General features: G+C 39.9%; 2 protein-coding genes across 2 annotated transcripts; both read left to right on the top strand.

Annotated features, from left to right (window-relative positions):
* Positions 1-1416: 1416 nt before the first annotated feature.
* On the top strand, positions 1417-13428 carry LOC138598265 (cyclic nucleotide-gated cation channel-like). Its single transcript, XM_069670015.1, has 10 exons — positions 1417-1505; positions 2646-2756; positions 2893-3078; positions 3166-3276; positions 4766-4872; positions 7725-8212; positions 8330-8608; positions 8742-8840; positions 12186-12563; positions 13249-13428. Exons 1-10 carry the CDS (start codon positions 1417-1419, stop codon positions 13426-13428), a joined length of 2028 nt encoding a protein of 675 aa, XP_069526116.1.
* A 4302-nt stretch (positions 13429-17730) lies between these two features.
* On the top strand, positions 17731-22814 carry fgl1 (fibrinogen-like 1). The gene is made up of 7 exons (XM_069669379.1): positions 17731-17796; positions 19568-19736; positions 20191-20350; positions 20436-20533; positions 21782-21870; positions 22304-22491; positions 22616-22814. Exons 1-7 carry the CDS (start codon positions 17731-17733, stop codon positions 22812-22814), a joined length of 969 nt encoding a protein of 322 aa, XP_069525480.1.
* Positions 22815-23217: the final 403 nt, after the last annotated feature.

Raw genomic sequence — 23217 nt, forward strand, 5'->3', positions numbered from 1 at the left:
TATTCACTGTCCATTCAGCTGTTTTTCTTTACAGCAACACTGAACAGGTTTTGATTGATAAGAGCTGTGAGACTGAACTGAGCATAAATATATAAAGTTCAGTCAGACAACTCACATTGTTATAGTTTGAAATGTTCATTGCAGCAGCAGAACATAGCTTGTGTTTGGTGTCTAGGCTCCGAGCTCATCACTCCTCGCTGATTTATTTTATATGCAGAAATTGAGGAGTGATGAGATAATATCTTAAACCTCCTATTCGGAGCCTGCAGGTGGATGCTGGGGTGGTGGTGGGGCTGAAAGTATGAGCACAGTACTGGTGCAGGGCTGCGATGGCAATGACAGAGCAGAGGGAGAGACAGGAAATCTTGCAGCTTAAATAGAGCAGGGGAGTAAATGTTTGTCAGGTGATGTGGAAGTGACGCATATCACTTATTAAATCAGCGCAGCTCGAGCTGTCTGCCTGAACTAGCTCGCAGGTGTCGTCCCATTTGTGGGCCAGAAAACCAAAACAATGACCGGTAGACATGAAAACACTCACTAACAGCCACACAGTTCACGTCACACAGTCAATTTTAACCATAAAAATATCAACAAGTCCTTAAGAAGCATATCAAATGTGGATGATGTTTTGTGTGTGTGTGTGTCTGTGCAGTATTGTTTATCTTCAGTTTGTGAAATAAACATCTCAGTTCACGCGTGCAGGGGTGTGCATAAAAACACTTGTCTTCCCTTAATCAGGAGAATATACGCTCACAAAGACACACTCTGTGCGAGGAGGCCACTTCAAACAGGGCTCTCGAATTCAGATGAGCTTGGGGGTGAAAAGGAACACACGCACACATGATTTGCAATTTAAACGATGCTTTTGTCGAGTGCCATGTGATGAGTCCTTTTATCTGTTACGTTTGATCACTCCATCCATCCATCCCCTCAGTCTTTGTCTGTCCTGTGTGATTACTGTGAATCTAACTCAGCTGACAGAGATGGTTTGCTGCTCCTCTGAAAACGCAAACTGATCTGGATCGACAAAATAACGCTGAGGTTTCAGGAAATTTATCAGGTTAGTTGGCTTTGAACATCTCTCTCTTATGAGTTGTTGCCATAACTACTGTACAGCTTGTTGCTATGCCATCTGGTTTCTGTAGTGATACAGGATGACCTCTTTCTTAATGACCGTCCATTTTCTGACTGTCCATCATTGCATTTGTGTTAGTGTGTTGTGTTTGGGATTGGTAGGCTGCCTGAGCATCTCTATGTTTACATGTCTCTTTAATGTGAGTTTGTTGTTGCTCGTTTTAAATCTATGGTCTGTTATCATATGTTTATATTATAACTGTGTGTATAGTTAGTTGTTGTATTTTTGGTTCTCCAGTGATGAACAAAGTCACCTGAGTGTTGCTCTGGTGTGTGTTCAGTATGACAGGTCCAGTGCAGGATTCACACAGGCTGTCTGTGAAAACATGGACAGAGGAGGAGAGTGACCGAGCTGACAGCACACTGAGCAGGTACACACACACACACACACACACACACACACACACACACACACACAGCATTAATCTCACACATATTTTCATGGTTGTACATCTGTCTCTGACCACTCGTAAGGTAGAAGCTTTATTGTTCATATTTGAGATAAGTTAGTGTTAACCTTGCATGAATCATAAACCATTAGACAACAGTAACTGCATGCTGACCTGTCTGAGAGCTCTGTGACCCCCTCAGCCAATAACCACTGAGGACAGAGAGGTCTTTAATGACTGCAGTAATTGTCTGTTATGTGTTACTAGCAGTGCGTATGACATTGCACAAGGCTGGCAGCAAGTCTATCTTTTAGATTTGGAGTTTTGAGTTTAGTTTAAGTTTACATGTTAAGATTAAAGGTCTGTGTATTTTGAGAAAGATAGATATTCTCTATAGCATTTACATTTCATAAAGCAGCACAAATCAATGTTTTTGTATCAACAATGGGAAGGTCCATTGAACGTATCAGCTTCTTTCAACTCAGTCTATTGGTTAACGTACCTTATTCGTTTTCTGTTTAGGTCTCACAGCTCTCATCATAGCCAGCAGCAGTAAAAGCTCAGATGAACCACAGTATGCTGCCTGGCCAGCACTCACTGACTGACACACAGAATAAACCACTTTCTAATCAACATTAAGGAGCATTTAGCTGCTAAAGAGCAGGGTGTTTTTCTTAAGAGGTGGTGGAGGAAACAGCTGAGCTAAAAGAAGAGTGAATATTGGGCTTACATCCATCATATGGACAGAAACATAATGTTACCTAATGCCTGCGTGATGTGTAAGGCTAATCAACTGTTTGCTAACGAGATGATCATCTCTCAGTGCTGTGTTTACAGCCTGATGTACTGACATCATTGCAAAAAACTGATGATTAAATTGTTAGAAATATGAATATTTATCTGATTCTATAATATATACACACATTTCTTTTCCCCCGAGAGCTACAGAGCTACAGGTATCCCATTGCATTGTGTCTCCTCTGTTTTAATCACTCTATAAAATGTGATGAAGAAAGTTATTACCTTGTGAAGGAGTCGGAGTTTATGGATTTTGTTGTAAAAGGCTCTGAAGTATTTTCTTATGTGTATGTGGTGTGTGTGTGTGTGTGTGTGTGTGAGTAGAGCACAGTCTATGTGTGATGACACGTCTTCAGAGCTTCAGAGAATGGCGGCAATTGACAGAAGAGATATTAATTCCCAGAATTCTCTTCGTGGCCGTGGTGCCCTGTCCAGGTAGGACAGCTGATCAATTAACTGAACAACTCGTTTAATTAACACCTTTTATAGTATTTAATTGTTCTTTTAATTATTTGGTAAAGGTGAGTTTTTGGTGCCCTGTACATCTAAACATATCTTTTCTCTGTTTCAGGATAGTCAACATGGTGATGACTCTTAGAGAATGGGCACAGAAGAGTTTGGCTGAGGAGACGGAACGGCCAGATTCCTTCTTGGAGCGTTTCAGAGGCCCCGCCAACGTGGACCAACAAGCCCAGCCCAGCAGGTTCAGCCACACTGGCTCTGACGCAGATCATGAAATCAGGCGCCCCAGACCCAAGTAAGAAAAGGAAAAACTGATGAAAAGCGAACCCATGGAAAGATCAACTGACTCAAAATAAATCTCTTTTTTGCCTCACTGTCTCAGGAGGAAGAAGTTTAATGTCGAAGTCTTGTCACCTTCTGATGACGCGTACTACCACTGGCTGATGGTGATTGGTGCTGCGGTCTTTTATAACTGGACCCTTCTAGTTGTCAGGTTGGGAACTGTTTTTAGTCTTATACACCAATACTAGTGGCCGTTCTAGTACTACTTCTTGCACTACTGTGAATGATGTTTCTTAGGATTGCTCCGTTACTGTAAAAAGCATGGGCTTACTGATGGTGATGTCACACATATATGGTTTCTTTAGAGGAAAAATGAAATGTGTCTCTGAACTTTCTGCTGCAAAAAATCCCACATTTGTGCTTAGAGGAGGAGGCACAGGCAGGATTTGTCAAGTATTCCAGAAAACTAAATTACTGGGGAGAGGACCCAAAAGCAGATTGCAATGATAGAGCTGGTGAACAGAAACACACAGTACACACCTACACATTCATAGAGATTTACACACATAAACCCCTCACATTTTCACCTTCTCATAGACCATCAAACATAGCTTACATCTTCTTCTTTGTTTTTATTCTTTCTTTCTTTCTTTTTTCTCTGTTTGTTTGTTTGTTTGTTTGTTTGATTTCCTTTTTTATTATGTCTGATTATTTTGTAGAGTTTCTCGTCCTCCATGTTTTGTATGTTTTCTATAGTTTTGCACTTTTCACTTGTTTTCCACATTTTCTCACAATAAAAAATAATACATTTGTAGAAAATTCAAAAACACAGGACAGAACTGTGAGGCAGGTAAAGATCAAACCCAAAACATTCTGAAATAATTCTTCTAAACAAAAGAACGGGTTCTGAAACAAGGGACGATACAGACTAAACACTTTCAGACAGGCAGGTAATGAGGAACAGGTGAAACTTAATTGGCCCGATCTAGACAATCACACTGGCAGGAAAATCCACAGTGGCAGGAAGTGAAGCAACAGAAACACGAGAAAAGAGTCAAAATAAAATATCTAATAAAAACACGAATTAAGAGATTAAGCTAGTTGCTTAGCTAGCATGGTTAATACTTCTGATATTAATGGCTTAAATGAGATACCTATGCGCCTATAACATATTTATCTTTAAAGTTGCAATAATTTTTTGTTTTTGTATTAATAAAATGAAGTAAATTATATTGCCTGTAACAACGATACCACACAGTTATCACCACTATCTGCAGTTTTAGCATGTTTTAGTTCATTGAGTTATCAAAGCAAGCTTTGATAACTTGCTGCTGTAACACCCCAGTTTCCAAGTTTGGGACCCATAAAGTACATCTCTCAGTCTGTCTATCTATCTTACAGGTTGTTAAACAGCCCCGATAAGTAAAACATAAAGGCTTTCAAGACCTTTTCTTTTTAATGTACGGCATAATTACCTTGTACAGCCACATATTTGTCCCTGTTTTGATATGGAAAAATACGTGACTTTCTTTTTTGAAGGATTTTGGCATATTGGTTGACTGCTTGTTTTTGATATTACTGTTAGACAAATGCTATTTCCATGGCTAAAAGTAGACACTTAAAAATCCTGTTTTGAAAGACAATTTTTTTACTCATGATTTCCTTTATTTGTAAGCTTCTAAGTGTGTCTTTTTCTGTAGGGCCTGTTTTGATGAGCTCCAGATGGGAACTGTGTTGGTGTGGCTGGTTCTGGACTACGTCTGTGATGGAGTCTATATTCTGGATATAGCAGTTCGTCTCCACACAGGTAATGAAAAATCTGTGAAATAAGATTTAGTTTTTCATTACTCCATGGAAATGTTTGTCCTTTATCCTATTGCCACTGTGGCCCCGGTTACATCTGGTAACACACCTTTCAATCAAATCAAATCAATCAAATTTTATTTGTATAGCGCCAAATCATAACCAGGGTTATCTCGAGACACTTTACAGAAAGAGCAGGTCTAGACCGACTCTTTGTTATGTTATTTAAAGAGAGGCCCAACATGAATCCACCATGAGTAGCACTTAGCAATTCGGCACATTGGCAGAAAAACGTCCTTTTAACAGGCAGAAACCTCGAGCAGAACCAGACTCATGTTGAACAGCCATCTGCCTCGACTGGATGGGCCGAAAATGGGATAGAAGGAGATGCAGGATAGAGACAGGCAAAGAGAGCAACAACAACATATGTCCTTGTTACAACAACAACATATGTCCTTGTTACATGAACAACAACAGACACATACTTATGGTTACAATGCCAATAATAGTGGTAGACTAGGGTGAAGATTGGCTAAATAAATAAATAAATAAATTAGCGAGAGAAGCAGAGTAATGATAAAGGCTGAGGTAATCATAATTGTAACAGTTGAAGTCAACAGGTCTACTATTAGCATTAGCAGCAACAATAATGATACTATGGGGAAGGCTGATGTTAGTAGTTGTTGCAGTCGAGCAGGTCCACAGCAGCAGGTGGTCTGCAGCAACGATCCCCAGGAACCTTCAAGACAAGGGAGCACAAGAACTCCCGGGAAGATATATGGTTAGTAATGTTAATGGGACCAGAAGATACAGAGTTAATGAGCTGCATTAATATGACAGAGAGAGAGAGAGAGAGAGAGAGAGAGAGAGAGAGAGAGAGAGAAAGAGAGAGAGAGAGGAATACTTGGCTCAGTGGAGCTGTGACTCTCTGTCAGCCTGGCTACAGTGCTGAAAAGGTACCTGGGATTGTTTTTATGTTCTTCTATGAGGGAGGAGTAGTAGACACCTCGAGCATGCCGTAGGGCCTTCCTGTATTTATTAAGACTATTTTGCCAGAGTAAACGAGACTCTTCTGTTTTGGTGGATCGCCACATTCTTTCAAATTTACGCGACATTTGCTTCAAGTTACGAGTTTCTGAGTCATACCATGGAGCTAGCCTCTGTCGTTTAATAATCTTCTTTTTTAAGGGGGCAATCGAGTCGAGTACTTCTCAGCAAACCTGCAGTACTATTAACAAACTGATCAAGCTGAGAGGGACTAACATTAGCATAAGAGCTTTCTGTAGTAAACAGATGTGGTAAAGAATTAAAAGCAGCTGGAATTGTTTCCTTAAATTTAGCTACAGTCCTATCAGACAAACATCTTGTGAGTACATTTTTGTTAACTGGAGTGTAGTCGGTTAATAGGACATCGAATGTTACTAAATGGTGATCTGATAAAAGAGGATTTTGTGGGAAGACAATTAATTTTTCGGTTTCAAGGCCATAAGCTAGAACAAGGTGGAGGGTGTGGTTAAAGCGGTGAGTAGGCTGGTTTACACTTTGAGTGAAACCAATAGAGTCCAAAAGGGACATAAATGCCATGCTAAGACTATCATTATCAACATCTACATGAATATTGAAGTCCCCTACAATAATTATTTGATCTGAACTCAGGACTAAATCTGATAAAAACTCTGAGAATTCAGTTAGAAAATCAGAGTATGCGCCAGGAGGGCGGTATACTATCACAAATAAAACAGGCTGTAAAGTTTTCCAAGCTGGGTGTGAAAAACTCAGAACAAGGCTTTCAAAAGAGCTGAAACTAAGTTTTGGTCGAGGGTTGATTAGAAGACTAGAACTGAAGATAGCTGCCACTCCACCACCTCGACCAGTGTCTCGAGGAGTATGAGTATTAAGATGACTGGGAGGAGTGGATTCATTTAAGCTGACATATTCTTCCTGACACAGCCAAGTCTCAGTTAAAGAGAGTAAATCAATATGATAATCTGATATCAGATCGTTCACTAATAGAGCTTTAGATGACAGGGATCTGATATTTAACAGACCACATTTAATTCTCATATTTTTTGGCATAACTTTGGTTGTTGTTTTAATTTTTATGAAATTTTTTTGATTTACTCCTTTTTTATTTAAGTTTGAATTAACTGTAACAAAAGGCCTGGGTTGGGGGGCAGACACAGTCTCTATTGCATTAACATTGTGGCTGGGAAACTGCTCACAGGGAAGCTCAGAGGAGTGTGTAGGACTACAGCTCTGCCTCCTGGTCTCAGGGGCAGTTCTGAGCATCTGTTAATGGATAAAAGATGCACTGAGGACATAGAAATCTGAGCCAAGATCACAATCAGATGTGGTCTGGGCAACATATGGCCACATTTTTCCCACATGACCTGTTTTTCTTTTGTACTTACCCATCTGATCTCTTACTGTGGATGCTCTCCTAACCACAGTCGATTGGCTCAGATTCATTCTGGTGGTGGAGACTCATTCGAATACTAGGGGCAAGGTTCATGGGGGGGTGCCTGCTTGGAGTCCTTGTTCCTTTTATGGTGCATCCCACAGTTTACACATCCATATGTAATATGGTACTGGATGGAGGGATAGTCTAAATATGACAGAAAACCTTAGGTTAGGTTGTTGCCTTGGTTTTCTGAGTCAAGACTCTCTCCAGTGAGTTATCCACATCAACTGCCACAACAGGCTCAGTCCCTGATCATATGGATTATGTAACTGTGTTGAGTCTCTACACTTGGGCAACCAAGGTTAAAATTCAACCACCTACTGGTATCCTGGTTTTAACTAATACATTTATCATCTGAGCGACACCAACATCCCTTCATTTTTATGTGTGCTAAGGTTTCTTAGATCAAGGCCTGATGGTGAAAGATGTGCGGCGCCTCAGAGAAACCTACGTTCGAACCTTACAGTGTAAAGTTGACATTTGCTCCATCCTTCCAACTGACCTCCTGTACCTGACTGTTGGAATCAGCTACACTCCTCTTCTTCGATTCAACCGGCTTCTGCGCCTGCCCCGCCTGTTTGAATTGTTTGAACGTACTGAGACACGGACGGGCTACCCCAACGCTTTCCGCATCTGTAAACTGGTTCTGTACATCCTGGTGATCATTCACTGGAACGCCTGTGTATACTACAGCTTCTCCAAGGCTCTTGGTCTGGGCTCAGATTCTTGGGTTTATCCCAATGCATCAGACCCTGAGTTTGGCTCCCTATCCAGGAGTTACATTTACTGCCTGTACTGGTCCACCTTGACACTGACCACCATTGGAGAGACCCCTCCTCCCGTTAGAGATGAGGAATATTTGTTCCTGATTTTTGACTTTCTGGTAAGTTCATAGCAAAGGTTTAACTTTAATTATCTTAACTTGACTGATCTATAAAGACTTGTTGATCTCAGTTATTTTAGTTCAACAAAAGGGGTTAAACTGTTATTTCTGTCCTAGGTTGGTGTTCTGATTTTTGCCTCCATTGTGGGAAATGTTGGATCCATGATCTCCAATATGAATGCAACTAGAGCAACCTTTCAGAGCCGTGTAGATACGCTGAAACACTACATGCACTTCAGACATGTAAGCAAGGGGCTAGAGCAGCGCGTCATCCGCTGGTTTGATTACCTCTGGACCAATCAGAAGACAATAGATGAGCAGGAAGTGCTGAGGAGTCTGCCCAGTAAACTAAGAGCAGAGATTGCTATAAATGTGCACCTGGACACACTGAAGAAGGTACAACACAAATCCATTTACGGCCTTTTAACTGCATTAATTTTATGTTTTTATTTAGAGTGTATCATAAAAAGTTCATCAAAATGTGTGTGTGTGTGTGTGTGTGTGTGTGTGTGTGTGTGTGTGGACATAGGTACGTATTTTCCAGGACTGTGAGGCAGGCCTCCTTGTAGAATTGGTGTTAAAACTCCGACCACAGGTCTTCAGTCCTGGAGACTACATCTGTAGAAAGGTCAGTATTACTTTATCTGGTTCTGCAAGTTCACATGATCACTTTGTACGGCTGTAGTGCAGTGTTTGCTGCAACTACCAATGGGTTTATATAGCAGTTTATTTATTCTAATAAAAGCCTGCTCAGCCAGCACATGCACCAAAGACTTGACCTTGCTTTGCACTTTGGTATCAGTAATGTACTTTAGTTTCAATTTAGATTTTCCACTCAATAGGCTTTATAAGCATGAGTTCTGACGTGCCATTAAAATTAAAAAGTGACTGGTGTTATACTGACAGTATTAGTACTAAGTCTGGAGCCCTGGTTCTCAACTGATGGGTCGGGACCAAAAAGTGGGTCGTGGAGCTGTTTTCAGTGGGTCGTGGAAGTGTGCTTGAAAAACATAAAAGTCTATGCTGTGCTTTTATTTTGAAGAACATGGGTATCCTATTATGTGAGGGCAGGCTGCTTATTGAATTAATTGTAGAGGGAATATTTGCTTCTTATGCAAACTGCACAGATTTTAATTAAATACATTTTAATGGTTAAAAAATGTGGGTCATGATTCGTCATTAAGGAGGAGGTGGTAGGACCTGAGGCTAGACCAGTTGAGAACCACTGGTCAACAAGGCCCAGTTTTTCAAAAAGTTGAATCCAGATCAAAATGATCCAGATTTTGTAATCCCTTTTTTTGCTATCCCAGATCAAAGTGATCTTGTAGATTTTGTCCTGGTTTTTCAAAGGCTTTTCAGATAAGATCATTCTGATCCAGATACCACAAGTTCAGGATTACAGAATCTAGATTTGCAGTCTTTGAATAGGCCAGCATCTGTAAGTCAAAGTAATACATTTCATTAACATGGTATGTATATTAAATGTCCCATTGGGATAAAAAAATAAAAAGTCAAACAAAACACTTTAATTGATCAAAAGAAAAATAATGGTTCAGTATAGCTTGTCGCATTGACCGTCCAGCTGCTTCATCTGGTTGCAGTGCTGCCAGTGTAGGTCAGGGCCATCTACTTGGGGCTGTGAATGATCACCCCTTCCATCACATTCAGGAACCTTGCGTTCTTCAGAGACATTATGAAGTACGATGCAGGCGAGAATTATGTTGCATGCTCGCTGTGGGTCTACTACTCGTAGGTAGTTCAGGCATGCAAAGCGCCTTTTCAACACCCCATTCAATCGTTCAACTGTGCTCCTAGTTCTTCCATGAGCGCAGTTAAATCTCTCCTCTGCATCATTGTTTACAACGACAAAAGGTGTCATAAGCCATGGTAAGAGTGGGTACGTGCTGTCACCCAATATGATGCCATCTGGGGTATTTTGTTGGAATTGTCTAAAAATATGGCTCTCCCTCAAGATCCTTGCATCATGGACCGATCCTGGCCATTTCACAACACAGTTAGTGATGAGGAGGTTTGCATTCACCACAAGTTGCACATTGATGCTGTGTCGTCCTTTCCTGTTCACAAACTCCCATTCCCGCTCACGGGGTGCTTGGATGTGGACATGAGTGCAGTCTATCACCCCAACCGTATTTGGCATTTTCCCCATTTCATAGAACTTGAGCTTGATCTGCGTGGTTTGTTCAGGATTTGTTGGAAATTTGACAGACTGGTTGACAAGGCTGGCTAACACAGAAGACACTCTGTGTACTACAGAGCAGATAGTAGATTTCTGGACACACACACCATCTCCAATGACTTGGTAAAATGATCCACATGCGTAGAAGCGCAAAGCAATAAGTACCTGTTCCTCCACAGTCAATGCATAACTTATTTTAGTAGTATGTTCCAGCTGTGGTTGAAGCAGACTGACAATGAATATAATGTCAGCCCTACCAAATCTAAATCTTGCATACAGTTCATCATTTGTGTACTCCTGAGGTTGTTTTGGGCGTGCAATGTGCACCCTTTGGCTGTATTTTCTCTTTTGTAGACGGTGAATAATGGATGTCATTGTGTTGGAATGGTCCCTCGTTAGAACAGCTGCTTCAAGACTCCACCATTAACTTCCCAGTTCACACCTGAACACATTTAATACAAGTGTGCAAGAGAGACAGACAGAAAGAGAAAATGGATGTGCCAGCAAGTACTTCAAAGGGGAGCAATTTCACCGTAGCTGAAACACATGCCTTGCTGGATGGTGTAAGGGAAAATTATGACAATATGATGGCTAAACTTGGCACCTCAGTAACAGCCACGATGAAACACAATATCTGGACTGACATTACGAAGAGTGTAAATGCCACAGGGAGTGGTCAGTTAAGAAGCCTGGACCAGGTCCACAGGACCACAAAAGACCACAGTGACTCTAAAAACCCTAAAACAGGCAACAGACCATTTAAGCGGGGGGAGTTCACTGATGTCATTCTAGACATTATTGGTGGAAAGAGATCCCAGGCTCTGCATGGCATTCAGTCAGTCTCACAAGGTGGTGAGTCTGGACTGTGTGGGACTTTGACTGAAACTCCAGATTCAGAGACTGCTAATGAGTTGGGAGAGCAAGTTGTTATCCTAACTCCTGCTGAGGCAGAGCCTGAAGAACCCCCGGTAACTGACAAACAACAGCAAGAGGACCCCCACTCCTCAGGGGTAGAACCGCCCCGTAAGAGGCGACGTCTGGTAAAAGACCCCAAGAGTCAAGATGGCTATGGGGATCTGGTGAGGAAAGAAACTGAGAGGGCAGAGAAACAGATCACTCTTGCTGAGGAGCAGATAAAACTGACTTTGCTTCAACAAAGGGAAACAAAGCTGCGTATTCGCCTCTTCGAAGAGAGGCTGAAAGATGCTGGCATTACAGTTTCTGAGGACGAAATGCAAAATTACTGTTTTTGCATCTATTTTTTCTAATTCTAGTTGAAAATATTTTAGGTTTAATTATTTAATTTAGAATGGATATTGTTTTGGTATGGTCTGTGTTGCTTTACTATGCAAGCATTGAATAAAAGAATGATTAAATATGTGTCATGTGTCCTACATGTCTCTACATCCACCTTGAATCCATCCTGAATCCACCCTTCCAGTGGGATCAGGATAATCCTGATTTTTAGCATCAAACCTATCCTAATCTCCACCTTAGAGTTTTGAAATACCCAAAATCAACATTTGATCTGGATTCTGGGCAGGATTGGATTACCAAATCCGTATCCCACTTTTGTAGGATCAGGATCCCATCTCTGCTTTTGAAATACCCAATTTTGAGATTTAATCCTATCCAGATCATTCTGATCCAGATTAAACTTTTTGAAAAACTGGGCCCAGGATACCAGGCTTTAACATTGTCATGCCTGTCTTTAGAAGCAACTGATATATTGATGTATTTATCTGATTTATTTATTCTCTTTCTATTCTTTCCAAGGGAGATGTGGGTAAGGAGATGTACATAATAAAAGATGGCCAGCTGGCAGTCGTGGGGGAGGATGGAGTCACCCAGTTCGCCGTTCTGACCTCAGGAAGCTGCTTTGGAGAAATCAGCATCCTGAACATCAGCGGCAGCAAGATGGGGAACAGACGCACGGCTAATATCCGCAGCCTCGGATACTCAGACCTGTTCTGCCTCTCAAAACAAGACCTGATGGAGGCGCTTCAGGAGTTCCCCCATGCCAGGGCCCAGCTGGAGCAGAGGGGGCGGGACATCCTGCAGAAGGAGGGGCTTCTGGAGGAAATAAACATTTCTGCAGGGGAGGAGCTGGAGGAGAAAGTGGAGAGGCTGGAAACTAGTCTGGATCGGCTACAGGTCAGCACAAGTCTGCTTCTACTGGTGCTGTGGGTACTATTGCTATGTTTTATACAATCATTACAAAGATAGTTTCAATGTTTTTATTAGAAGCATTTGTGCAAAAATTTTTTGACATTCATACATCGTAGAAAATGCTTCCGATTTTCACATTTTTTACAGAATGACAATTGTAAAGGAAAGAAAAAGACATTGAGAAAAATATACCAATGAACAAATACAAAGTAAGGGGAAACATTCACATCAACCCACCCAGCACTACATGTATTTATAGGTTAGAGCACAATTTGTGAGTTGTTCGAGAAAAGAAATAAAGGGTGACCATATTTTCAAAAACAGATGAAGTTTATCGTTCAGGACACATCTAATCCTCTCTAGATGCAACATGTCGGTTAGTTCTGTGATCCACAGTTTCATCGGAGGGACTTCAGCTTTTTTCCAGAATTTAAGTAGAGAGTTTTTTTGCAGAGATTAGTCCATAGGAGATAAAGCATTGTTGGGGAATAGATAATTTACTGAGTTCCTCTGATATTCCTAGTATAATCAATTTCAATCTGGCTCTAGCTGGATTTTCCGTATATCAGAGAAGACACTCAATATTTCAGTCCAAAAATTAGTAAGTTTGGGGCAAAATACAAACAATCATTACAAAAATAATAATAAATAATGATAACTTTGTTTTCAGACATGTTTGGCCCGTCTGCAGAGTGAGTTTAATTCTTCCCAGCTTCGTCTGAAACAGCGACTCACAACCCTGGAACACAACACCACCACAGTAGTGACAGGCAGCGGCTTCCTGTCAGACGGCAACGAGAGTGTTTCTGGTGCTGATGGTGTTCGCAGTGAAATCAACATCCGGCTCTGAACTCTCTATGTCACATTAGCAAAGAGCATTATTGTCAAAATAAACCTCATGAGTTAATTTTATTACATCCCCAAAAAAAAAAAAAAAAAAAAGAATAAATCACAATTCCTTGACTTTTTTCAAACTCTGCTTTTTCCACTAGGGGGCGTAAAACCTCTATTAATGCATGTAATTACCTTTTTGCTATTAGAAGTGAATGTGGCACTTTAATGGATCAAAGAACGTTTAATCTCACAACCCAACATCTTTTGGAATGTCTCACTCTAAAAGATTAAAACGTGTGCTTATACACTTGTTGTCCTTCATAAATGTTTCAAACTGTCACACGGCACATGAAGTGTTTTTTAAAAGGAATAGATCAATTTTGGAACATCACACATCACACCATCAGGAGTCTATAGAGAACATTTGTTCCGTCAAGTTCTTCTAAGCTGTTCCTTTCTCGTATCACAACTTATCCACTCTGATTGATAGTGAATTCTGAAATTGAACTGATGTCTTTTATCCGTTATAAATTCAGATGAAAGTAATGTCCTGTCATACTTTTTAAAACCTCTGTTTCTGTTTCATAGTTTTCTTTTCAATGCTTTTGAATCTCTTGACTTCAGTGTGTATTAGTAGATTTATTATTAAAATACTGTCACTATACCCTGACACTGGCCATTTATTTTTTGGCCATGTGAGTGTGCCGTATGTGTGTTAATAACCCTGTCATACTCCTCTAATGTGCACACATGCTCTGCTACCATGTCAACAAGTGACTTAGGACCAAAGTCCAACTTCACATGACTGTGAGATATCAGGAAGTGTCTTGTAAGGAACTGGTGGAATCTCTGAAGAAGCTCTGAGTTAAAAAGGTAGAAACATGTAGTTTGCTCCTCTGTAGCTTCCTCTATTCTTCTCCTGTTTACTCTCCCTCCTTTCTCTGTCTTTATTTATCTTCTTTGTTGTTGGTCGAGCTCTGCTTCCTCTTGTACTGTGTGCATGTTTCTATTCATGCATTAAGTTAAACTTTCCTTTCTCAAATCCTTATCATCCTCTTCCTCCTTTTTTCTTTCTGTCTGTTTGAGCCTTGTAATCATAAAACAAATATTACAGTGAGGAATGTGATTATTTCTATTCTGCATTGAGTGAGTTCTTATCTGTTTCATATTATGTACATGTTCTATATTGACTGTCGTTCTGTGTATCTGGATATTCTTGATGCGTGAACTTGCACATACAAGTATGAACATGTGCTAGTAGGTGTGTGTTTCAGACATGGGGATCTACTGGAGATTTGTGCTGCTTTGCATGATGCTGGTCGCCAATGTGACACTAGTGTCGGCTGCAGCACAGGTGAGACCTGCGATTTTAATTAACTTAGTTGATTTATATAGAAGGCAGCAATATTAAATGCATTTAAATATCTCCTTAGAGACATTAAATATCTCCTTAGAGAGGATATAGATACAAATAAACTAGATAAAATAACTAGTTACTGCAGGGTAAACATAGTAAATGTCTGAATTGTATTCACATTTTACTCCCAAGTTATTATCCATTATACTGAACCAGATAACACTTGACTCCTTGTTTCCACATACTGACCAGCACAGAGGGCCAGGAGACCAGAGCTTATGACCCAGTTCAAGGTCAAACAACAATCTGATGATAAGTGGATTAAGAACCGTAGATGTGCTGTAGTGTTTATAAGTTGACAGAAGGCAGATGTTCAAACACAGATTAGAATCGGCCATAGCTGTGACAGATATAAAACCTATAGCTGTGATATATAAATGCAAGTACACTGCTCCTCATTATGTCCCCTATAGTTAATATTGTCTCCCTTAATAAATGAAGTTGCTTCTGATGTTTAAACCGAAGATTTGATGTACCATAGATGTTATTACATGACAAGTGACAAACCGTGTCTGCATATGTTTGATCTAGCCGGGTATCATAGAGAGCCTCCTATTGGCCACACACCAGCGTCCCTGGCTTTGGAGTGTCTATGTCTTCAGTGTTGGACTTCCCATCATTCTCTTCATAAGCTTCATGTGGCCTGACAAGGTAGAGTATGTTTGTTAATTTGCATGTGTGTGGGGATCTATGGTTTATTGTTTGGTCCTCCACACGAACAGTGCAGCTACAACACAGGAGTTTTACAATGTGTGTGTGTGTTTGCATGTAGAGGTTTGGGCCCCCTGATCAGCCGTATTACTACAAGAAGTCTGATGATGTTCAACCAGATGATCCGGAGGTCTCACAGTGGACAGAGTCAGTTGATACTAAAGGTAATGTTTAAACTGTGGAGCTACATCAGAAAGTGTAGTGCTCCTGGTGGTAGTACTAACAGTGGTAGTATCACTAACAGTGTTTCAGCAGCACTCTTCTCCTTTCTTCTCTCCTGTTTTAGGAAAGACTGAAACAGCTGTAACGAGGAGGCGAGACACTCATGGTGTCCAGAGGAAGTCTGACTTAGAGAAGAAGGTGAGATTGAATAAAGTGCAGGTGATAATAACGGATGATGACACATTTGCAAATATTGATGCATCATTCTCTGACTGACAGATACTCTCAGTCTCAAAGTTAGACGACCTAGTAAGTATTACTGAAGTGAGTCTTTGAAGTAAATAATCCATCCTGACCACATCCTGAGAAATGTTCTGGCACTTTGCTATTTTAAAAAAAGCCCACAAACACAGAGCAGATGCAGAGCCGAGTTCGTAGGTTGTCTTGTTTGTTGCCAGTTTTTAGCTGAAATGTCAGAAACAGGTTCTGGAAACTGTGAGAAACTGCACTCATTTGTGTGTGTGTGTGTGTGTGTGAGTGTGTGTGTGTGTGTGTGTGTGCGTGTGCGCGTGCGTGTGTGTGTGTATTTGCTAGGTTCATTGATTGGTGTAATGACCCCTGGAGAAGAAGCACCATCAACATGCAAGAGGAAGCAGTGGCCTATCACATCTCTGGCCAGTTGAACAATGGCGAGATTAAACTACACCGTAAAAACACAACGTCTGAGCAGCGACTGTAGTAGGGTTTAGCTTCATTAACAAATCAGAACAGTCACATTTGAATTATTTTTACAACCAAATAAAATATGATCATTCTTCTATTTCATTTATGGTTTATAGGTAAAGCACTGTTGAAAATATCAAATATGTTTGCTGTTTCTGCCTAAAAGAGTATAAGATTTGGAGTTGGATTTCCACATGAAAAATATGTGAAATATGACTTATATATGACATCATCTAATCAGTTCAGCTCTGCCAGCTGGTTGTGTATGAAGCTGCAGTAGTGCCACCATCTGGTGGCTGTTGAAGACAAATATGGTCATCAGTCATTTTTGGTAATAAAAAGCTCACATTGTTATAAAATGATTTGCACTGTTTAAGTGGGAGTTGCTGCTTGACTTTATTAACCATACTTGATTCCCCTGGCCTAATGAAACAACACATCTAGATTTAATGCTAAAGTAGAAGATTGTTCATTTAAAGATTACTGTAGTTATACAGAGTTTGAAATAAGCATATTCTCCGTCTTAAGAAACATTAGATCATATAATAATACAAATAATACTTTTCTCATGTATGTGACTAACGTAAGGAGTAAGTTAGCTTAGCATAGCAGAGAGACCTGGAAACACTTGGAAAGCAGCTAGCTTGACTCTATCCAAAGATAGGTTGAGCAAAATCACTGACATCACTGTGTTGTTCACATCTGACCTTCAGTGGCATTTAACTGCTCTCAACATTTATTTGAGATGGCACATCAACAAAATGAAAACTTAAGTGACACTCACAGACACTCACAGAGAATACCGGCTGGATAAGTGTCCATGAAAGAATAGAACAATGGCACAGAGTTGAAGAAGAAGAGGACAGGTGGCAGATAACAGACTTAAGGAGAGAGATTTGGAGATGTTTAGCAACGCCTAATAGTGGACTACTGGCATTGTCTCCTACAATCAAATGCATATGTTTCTAAAGGATTATAGTTATTTTTCATGCAACCTTCTGCTGTCATAAAAATGCCATCTGTTTTGTTGTTCCTGTTCTATTTTGTAAGCTGAAACAAGAGATTTTCCTAAAAGCGTGTCTACTTCTGGTAAGTGTGCATGTGTTTTAGACACTCCCTACATATTTTGTATATTTTATGACTGTAGAGAATCAGGTATTTCATCAGTTTCTCATTCGTCTTGGGCACAGCTCTCTTTGGATCCAGAAGGGAGGAACATGCTCTCTGGGAAAAAACACAAGATTTGATCTGAGAAGTAGAAGTGTCCCTTTCTTCTGATCTTTTAGTTCAATCAAAATAAGAACGATGGAGGGCCAGCAGCTGCTGCTCAGAGGACTGATAGTCATCACAGCTTGTTTTCAAGCTCTCTGTGTAAGTACTCTGCAAAGATCAGTTTGGTGACCATAAATGTTCTTCTTTGCTTCATTGTTTGCATGCTTTCGAACAGTGTCTGCATATTTTCATTCACTCTCTTTATGGTTTGCATAGGTGAGGGATGAATCTCCTTTAAGAATATTACTTTACATGGAGATTGGTCCTCTAACAGTTACAGTGAAAGTGATACGAAAATGATTGTACTTTTCATACGATCCAAGTCCAAGATACATTTCTATTCACACATTCAGCCTGTTTTAACAGCTTTAGGGAAAATAAACTGAAAATTGTTGGTGTTATTTCTTTGATTTTGTCAGGATGTTCGTGTATATCTGTATCTGTGGACACTAACTTAGCTAGCAAGTAAGGAAAACTTGGAAAGGCAGGAAGTGTTAGTTTGAAGGAAAATGTAAACAGTTTGTTAAATTTGCTTGTTCAGTTTCTTGCTTAGAGCTTAGCTTAGCATAAACCCTGGAAACATGTGGAAATAGCCAGCCTGGCTTAGTCCAGCACCTCTAAAGTTCACAGGTGGACATAGTTTATCTTGTTTGTTTGTGTTGTCATGGTAACGGAGTCACTGCTCCCAGCCAAACAAAAATCTGGTGCAGACTCCCATAAAACTGCAACTTGACATTTTCATACTTTGGCTTTTGTATGAAATAAACAAAGATAAAGAACATAAATAGCTGAGCTAGCTGGCTGATGGCTGTACGGTTCTAAGGCAAGATCTTAGGCTTAAGGTTAGATTGAAGAGATAGATTAATTAAGGATGACATTAAGGCTTTCTGCAGTAAAGGTGAAGATAAGTGAATCAGGTTTTGCCGTTGCCAATTACACAATCATTGATTAATATAAATGATCATTTTAAGAATGTTCTTAACATAACACAAAGTAGAAGAAATAAGACTGATAACTTTCAGTCTTTAATGCAAATAATTCACTTAATGCACATTTATCTCAGGTTTATGCAGGCAAGTGCACAGACTCAAGGGGGGCTTGAGCCCCTGTTTTTGTGAGCCAGAGTGGAAAAGTGCCCTTACTTTAAAAAATAAATAAAAATTAAAAATAATTTTTAATATAAAGACAGAAATGTAAAGTAGCTGTAAAGGTATGCCTTATCAATTTAGGAAGTACTCCGCATTCCTCATCCCACCCCCTCCCCAACAGATTTAGTCCAGCCCCACCCCAGATCGGTTACAGTGAATGAGATGTTATGAACATTATCAAGGAGAACAACACTTACTTTTTATGTTATCCATTACAAAGAACTGCTCACTAGCAATAAAGCTATTCTAATTTTCATTAAAATGTTTTCTCCATCATGCAGGGCAACTTACAAATATGCAATTAATGTCTGCAGCAGGTCGTTACATTTTCATGGTTCTGATAGTTTTAGTCACCCCCTCTCTTTGTAGACCGTTTTCTCAAACGTAATGTTTAAAAGGGTATTATTGTTTGGGCATGTCACAGCTGCACGACATTGTGTTTTTCCTGTTAAAGTAAAATACATTTTGACTGGGAAATAAGAAGCAGCATAAACACTGTTAGAAGAGGCAAATACATGTTTATCCAATGAAAGGCAAAATACATCTTTCTCACCTAAAGATAAGACCATAAACAGTTCCCATGTTATCAACATAATGTGTGATTATGGATGGCGGCGGTATGACAACATCAGGGTGGGAATAAGTGCATGTTGGTGGCCCTGGGTTTATGGAATGAATTTAAAAGAAAATCCTCAAAAATACAGTAATCCAAATGTGTTTAGGTGTCAGACAGTTGCAGTGAGGAGGTGGCTCGGCTGCGGGAACGTGAGAAGTTTCTGAATAGCCAGCTTCAGACACAAGAACTCCTCCTACAGAGCTTACAACTGATGAACCAACCTGACACCAAGGACCAGGCCATATCTGACCAGAGCCAGGACACCCAGCACACAGGTCAGGACCACTGCCTCAGAACTGCTCACAACTTCTAAAACATGAAGCTTAAAATATCCTGTTTCAGGTCTCTTACTGTAGAAACAGGAGCCCGATAATGTTCCAAACATTTGATGGCACCCCAGTTTGTAAAAGCCTGTTTTTTTTCACTTAATGCACATTCACCTCAGGTTTATGGAATGAATTTAATAGAAGATCCTCACAAATATAGTAATCAATATATGTGCAGGTGGCACATAGGCTTGAAAAATGTCCTAAGAGTTTTTAGTCCTGTTTGAAACCAAGCTCTACATGATCTTATTCTTTCAGCCCAAACTATGATCTTTTCTTAAACCAAATAAAGGTGTTTTGGTAAGAGAAAAAAGCAAGTGTCGACGTTGATATTTTACAAATGGAAGGTTACCATCGAGAAAAGACTGTAGCAAATACGTGTGTGTATTTGTGTTTGTGTCAGACTGCTCCGAGCTCTTCAATTCTGGCTCCAGAGCCAGTGGCTTCTACAGAATCAAACCCCAAGGAAGCCTGTCTCCTGTCAGAGTGTACTGCGACATGAGTGATGGAGGGGGTTGGATCGTCATTCAGAGAAGAATCGATGGAACAGAGAGGTTTAACAGGTGTGTCTCTGATGTCTGATAACTGTAGGAAAATGATATCACATATAAAGCTGTCTGTCTGTCTGTCTGTCTGTCTGTCTGTCAGGTCATGGGCAGAGTATAAAGAAGGTTTTGGAGACATGGAAGCAGAACTGCGAGAGTTTTGGCTCGGAAACGACAACTTGCATTACATCACTACACAAGGTCAGCAAGGCTTCTAAAAACCACTTACTTAATGCTGATATCGGGAGTTGCACTTAATAATACAATAATATTCATTGGCAACAGATCAAATGAGTATTTGTACTGTGAAAGCTGGCTCTTTTAGATGTGCAATTTGCTGCTCTCATATACCTCATTTTTTTCAGGACGCGTTTTTTCAGCAAAAATAGGCTAATGGATTAACCCACTCTGTGATAACTGCTCAGACTGATCAGCAGAATGACAAAGTTAGCTACTAGCTGTTGAATGAGTATTTTGCAGCTAGACACATTTTTCAGGACTTTTCAGGACGAGGGGAGCCTGGTCTAAGCCCAGCATGCAGGAATGTTGTTAAAAAAATGTTCTTTTGAAAATATCTGCATGATCCAAATCATGATCCACAACTTGCCTTTTTATTGTGCAGGTTGCAAGCTAGAAGAAAGGGAGCAGAATTTGGTCTGTAAAAGCAGTCAGTGGCAGGCCTTTATACAGTCTGTTAATTGGACAAGAAGATAAGACTTTACTCTCATTCATCATGTGGCCAGAAACATAGGTCCACATGAACGCTAATGTTTTACTCTGTCAGTCAGATTCGAAATGATTAAGCTTTTTCAGGCATGTTTGTTTATTAAAAATTGTTTTCTTGTGTTAATAACCGACGATGGATTTTGTTATTGAAAGTGTTCTAGTTTCCAGTGGTAGTGCGTTTGTGGTCCGAGTAGTATTGACCACGTAGCAGAAAAAACAGTCCATGTGGAGAGCATAAGGGGCAATCCGCCATAATGCCATCTGGACAGTAATCTAATGGCAAGTTAGCTTTTTATTAATCTCTATCAATAATTGTTTCTCAGCTTGCTAGTCAGACTGTAAACAATGAAGCACATGGAAAAGGAAGTCTGTGCTGGAGGTACTTTATCACTAATGGCTGGCTATACCGGAAGCCCTGAAAAGTTGTCTGTCACTCCCAGAGTCGTCACACATTAGCCGATGGCATCTGAAACTGGTGATGATTGAACATGTTTTTTAATTTACTTTAATTTTTTAACACTTGAGTCTTTATTGTTTTTTATACATACACAAGTAAACAAAACAAAGCAAATAAAACATCTTCAAAACTTACAGCTGCAAAGAGGGGGTTACAGTTTACAACTAGTTATGTATCATACATACATTCTGCTTGCTTAATAAAACATTTATACAATAGTTTAGATTATTTATTTTCATTAGTCTTTTATTGTTTGTCTTTTTCAGGGAATTATTCTCTGAGGATTAACCTGGAAGACTTTGAATGTAACCAGCGCTATGCCGAGTACAAGAACTTCAAAGTGGCAAATGAAAAGGTCATTACGCTGACTAACAATTAAAATTTTTTATAATGCTGAGAAAGTCTTAAGTCTCATATACAACATCTACTGGGTGTGGTTATCGTGTTATTTTCATGTATTTAGCAAAGATATTTTGCCTTATCTTCCTTATGCACAGGCTTAAAAAGGATCATCAACATCCTGTGAAATGTTTTACCTTCTTTTATATAGATTTGGATGAGAAAATCGATACTACTGCTGTCTATATTTGTTTAAAACCAAAATGTATAACACGTTTTGATCCAGTAAACTCCTGGAGCTTCATATTTAGGATGCTGGAGCGAATGTGGTGTTTTTCTCATCTAACACTCAAAGTTAAAGTTAATACGTAAATTTCCAAAATGTCGAACTATTACTTTCAGTTTTGTACTCATGCAAGTTGACCAGCTATGCTCTTCTTTGTCCACAGGACCACTACCAACTTGACTTTGGGGCCTATGTAGGTACAGCTGGAGATGCACTCTCTGGAAGTTATCAATTTGGTGTGTCAGAGTGGGCCAGTCACCAGGGAATGAAATTCAGCACCTTCGACCAAGACAACGACAACTACAAAGGAAACTGCGCCCAGGAAGACAAAGGAGGCTGGTGGTTTAACAAGTACAAGTTTTTGATAAGAAAATGTGCCCCTAGATTCACTCGGATGCAAACATATGCTGTAAAATGCTAACAGTCGTAAATTACAGGAAAAAAAACTTGTTTTTCTTCATTCTGTCTTCTCTAGGTGCCACTCAGCTCATCTCAATGGCAAATACTATCCCTATGGGCACTACAGTGCAATTACAGATGATGGTGTTGTTTGGTACCCTTGGAGAGGATGGTGGTACTCCCTGAAGACCAGCATCATGAAGCTACGGCCAACCAACTTCAAAATTAAGCCCACTGATGACCCCAATGCTGTTCATGGCAGACCACCTTCCTAGATCAGAGATGAGCAGACAGATAAAGTCCCCTTGGATTCATTATTTTGGACATAAACAGCTTGGTAAATGTGTTTTAATTGATGTGAAATCAGATTTCAAGTTCAAAAACACACACAAACATAAAACTAGCGTTATATTCCTCTCATATAGGGCCTATAGGAACACTTATTTGTAATTACTAATCAAACTTGTAACTTCATGGAGCAAAATTACAAACCTAAGATTCATTACCACAATATTTCTCAAGTGGACTTACAGCTAATGAAACTCTGCGCTTTAAAGACTGTTGTAGCTTAGACAGCATAATTTATAAGAGGACTTGTGAAACGTATTGCCAGCTTTAGAGACATGGCTGCAGAAAGAAGAAGTAGCACAGATGTCTATTTTGGTAAAGAAAAGGGAA

The sequence above is a fragment of the Semicossyphus pulcher genome, unplaced genomic scaffold (assembly GCF_022749685.1).
Source record: "Semicossyphus pulcher isolate SPU_LCO1_2020_fin unplaced genomic scaffold, fSemPul1.0.p SCAF_2, whole genome shotgun sequence".
Lineage (NCBI taxonomy): Eukaryota > Metazoa > Chordata > Actinopteri > Labriformes > Labridae > Semicossyphus > Semicossyphus pulcher.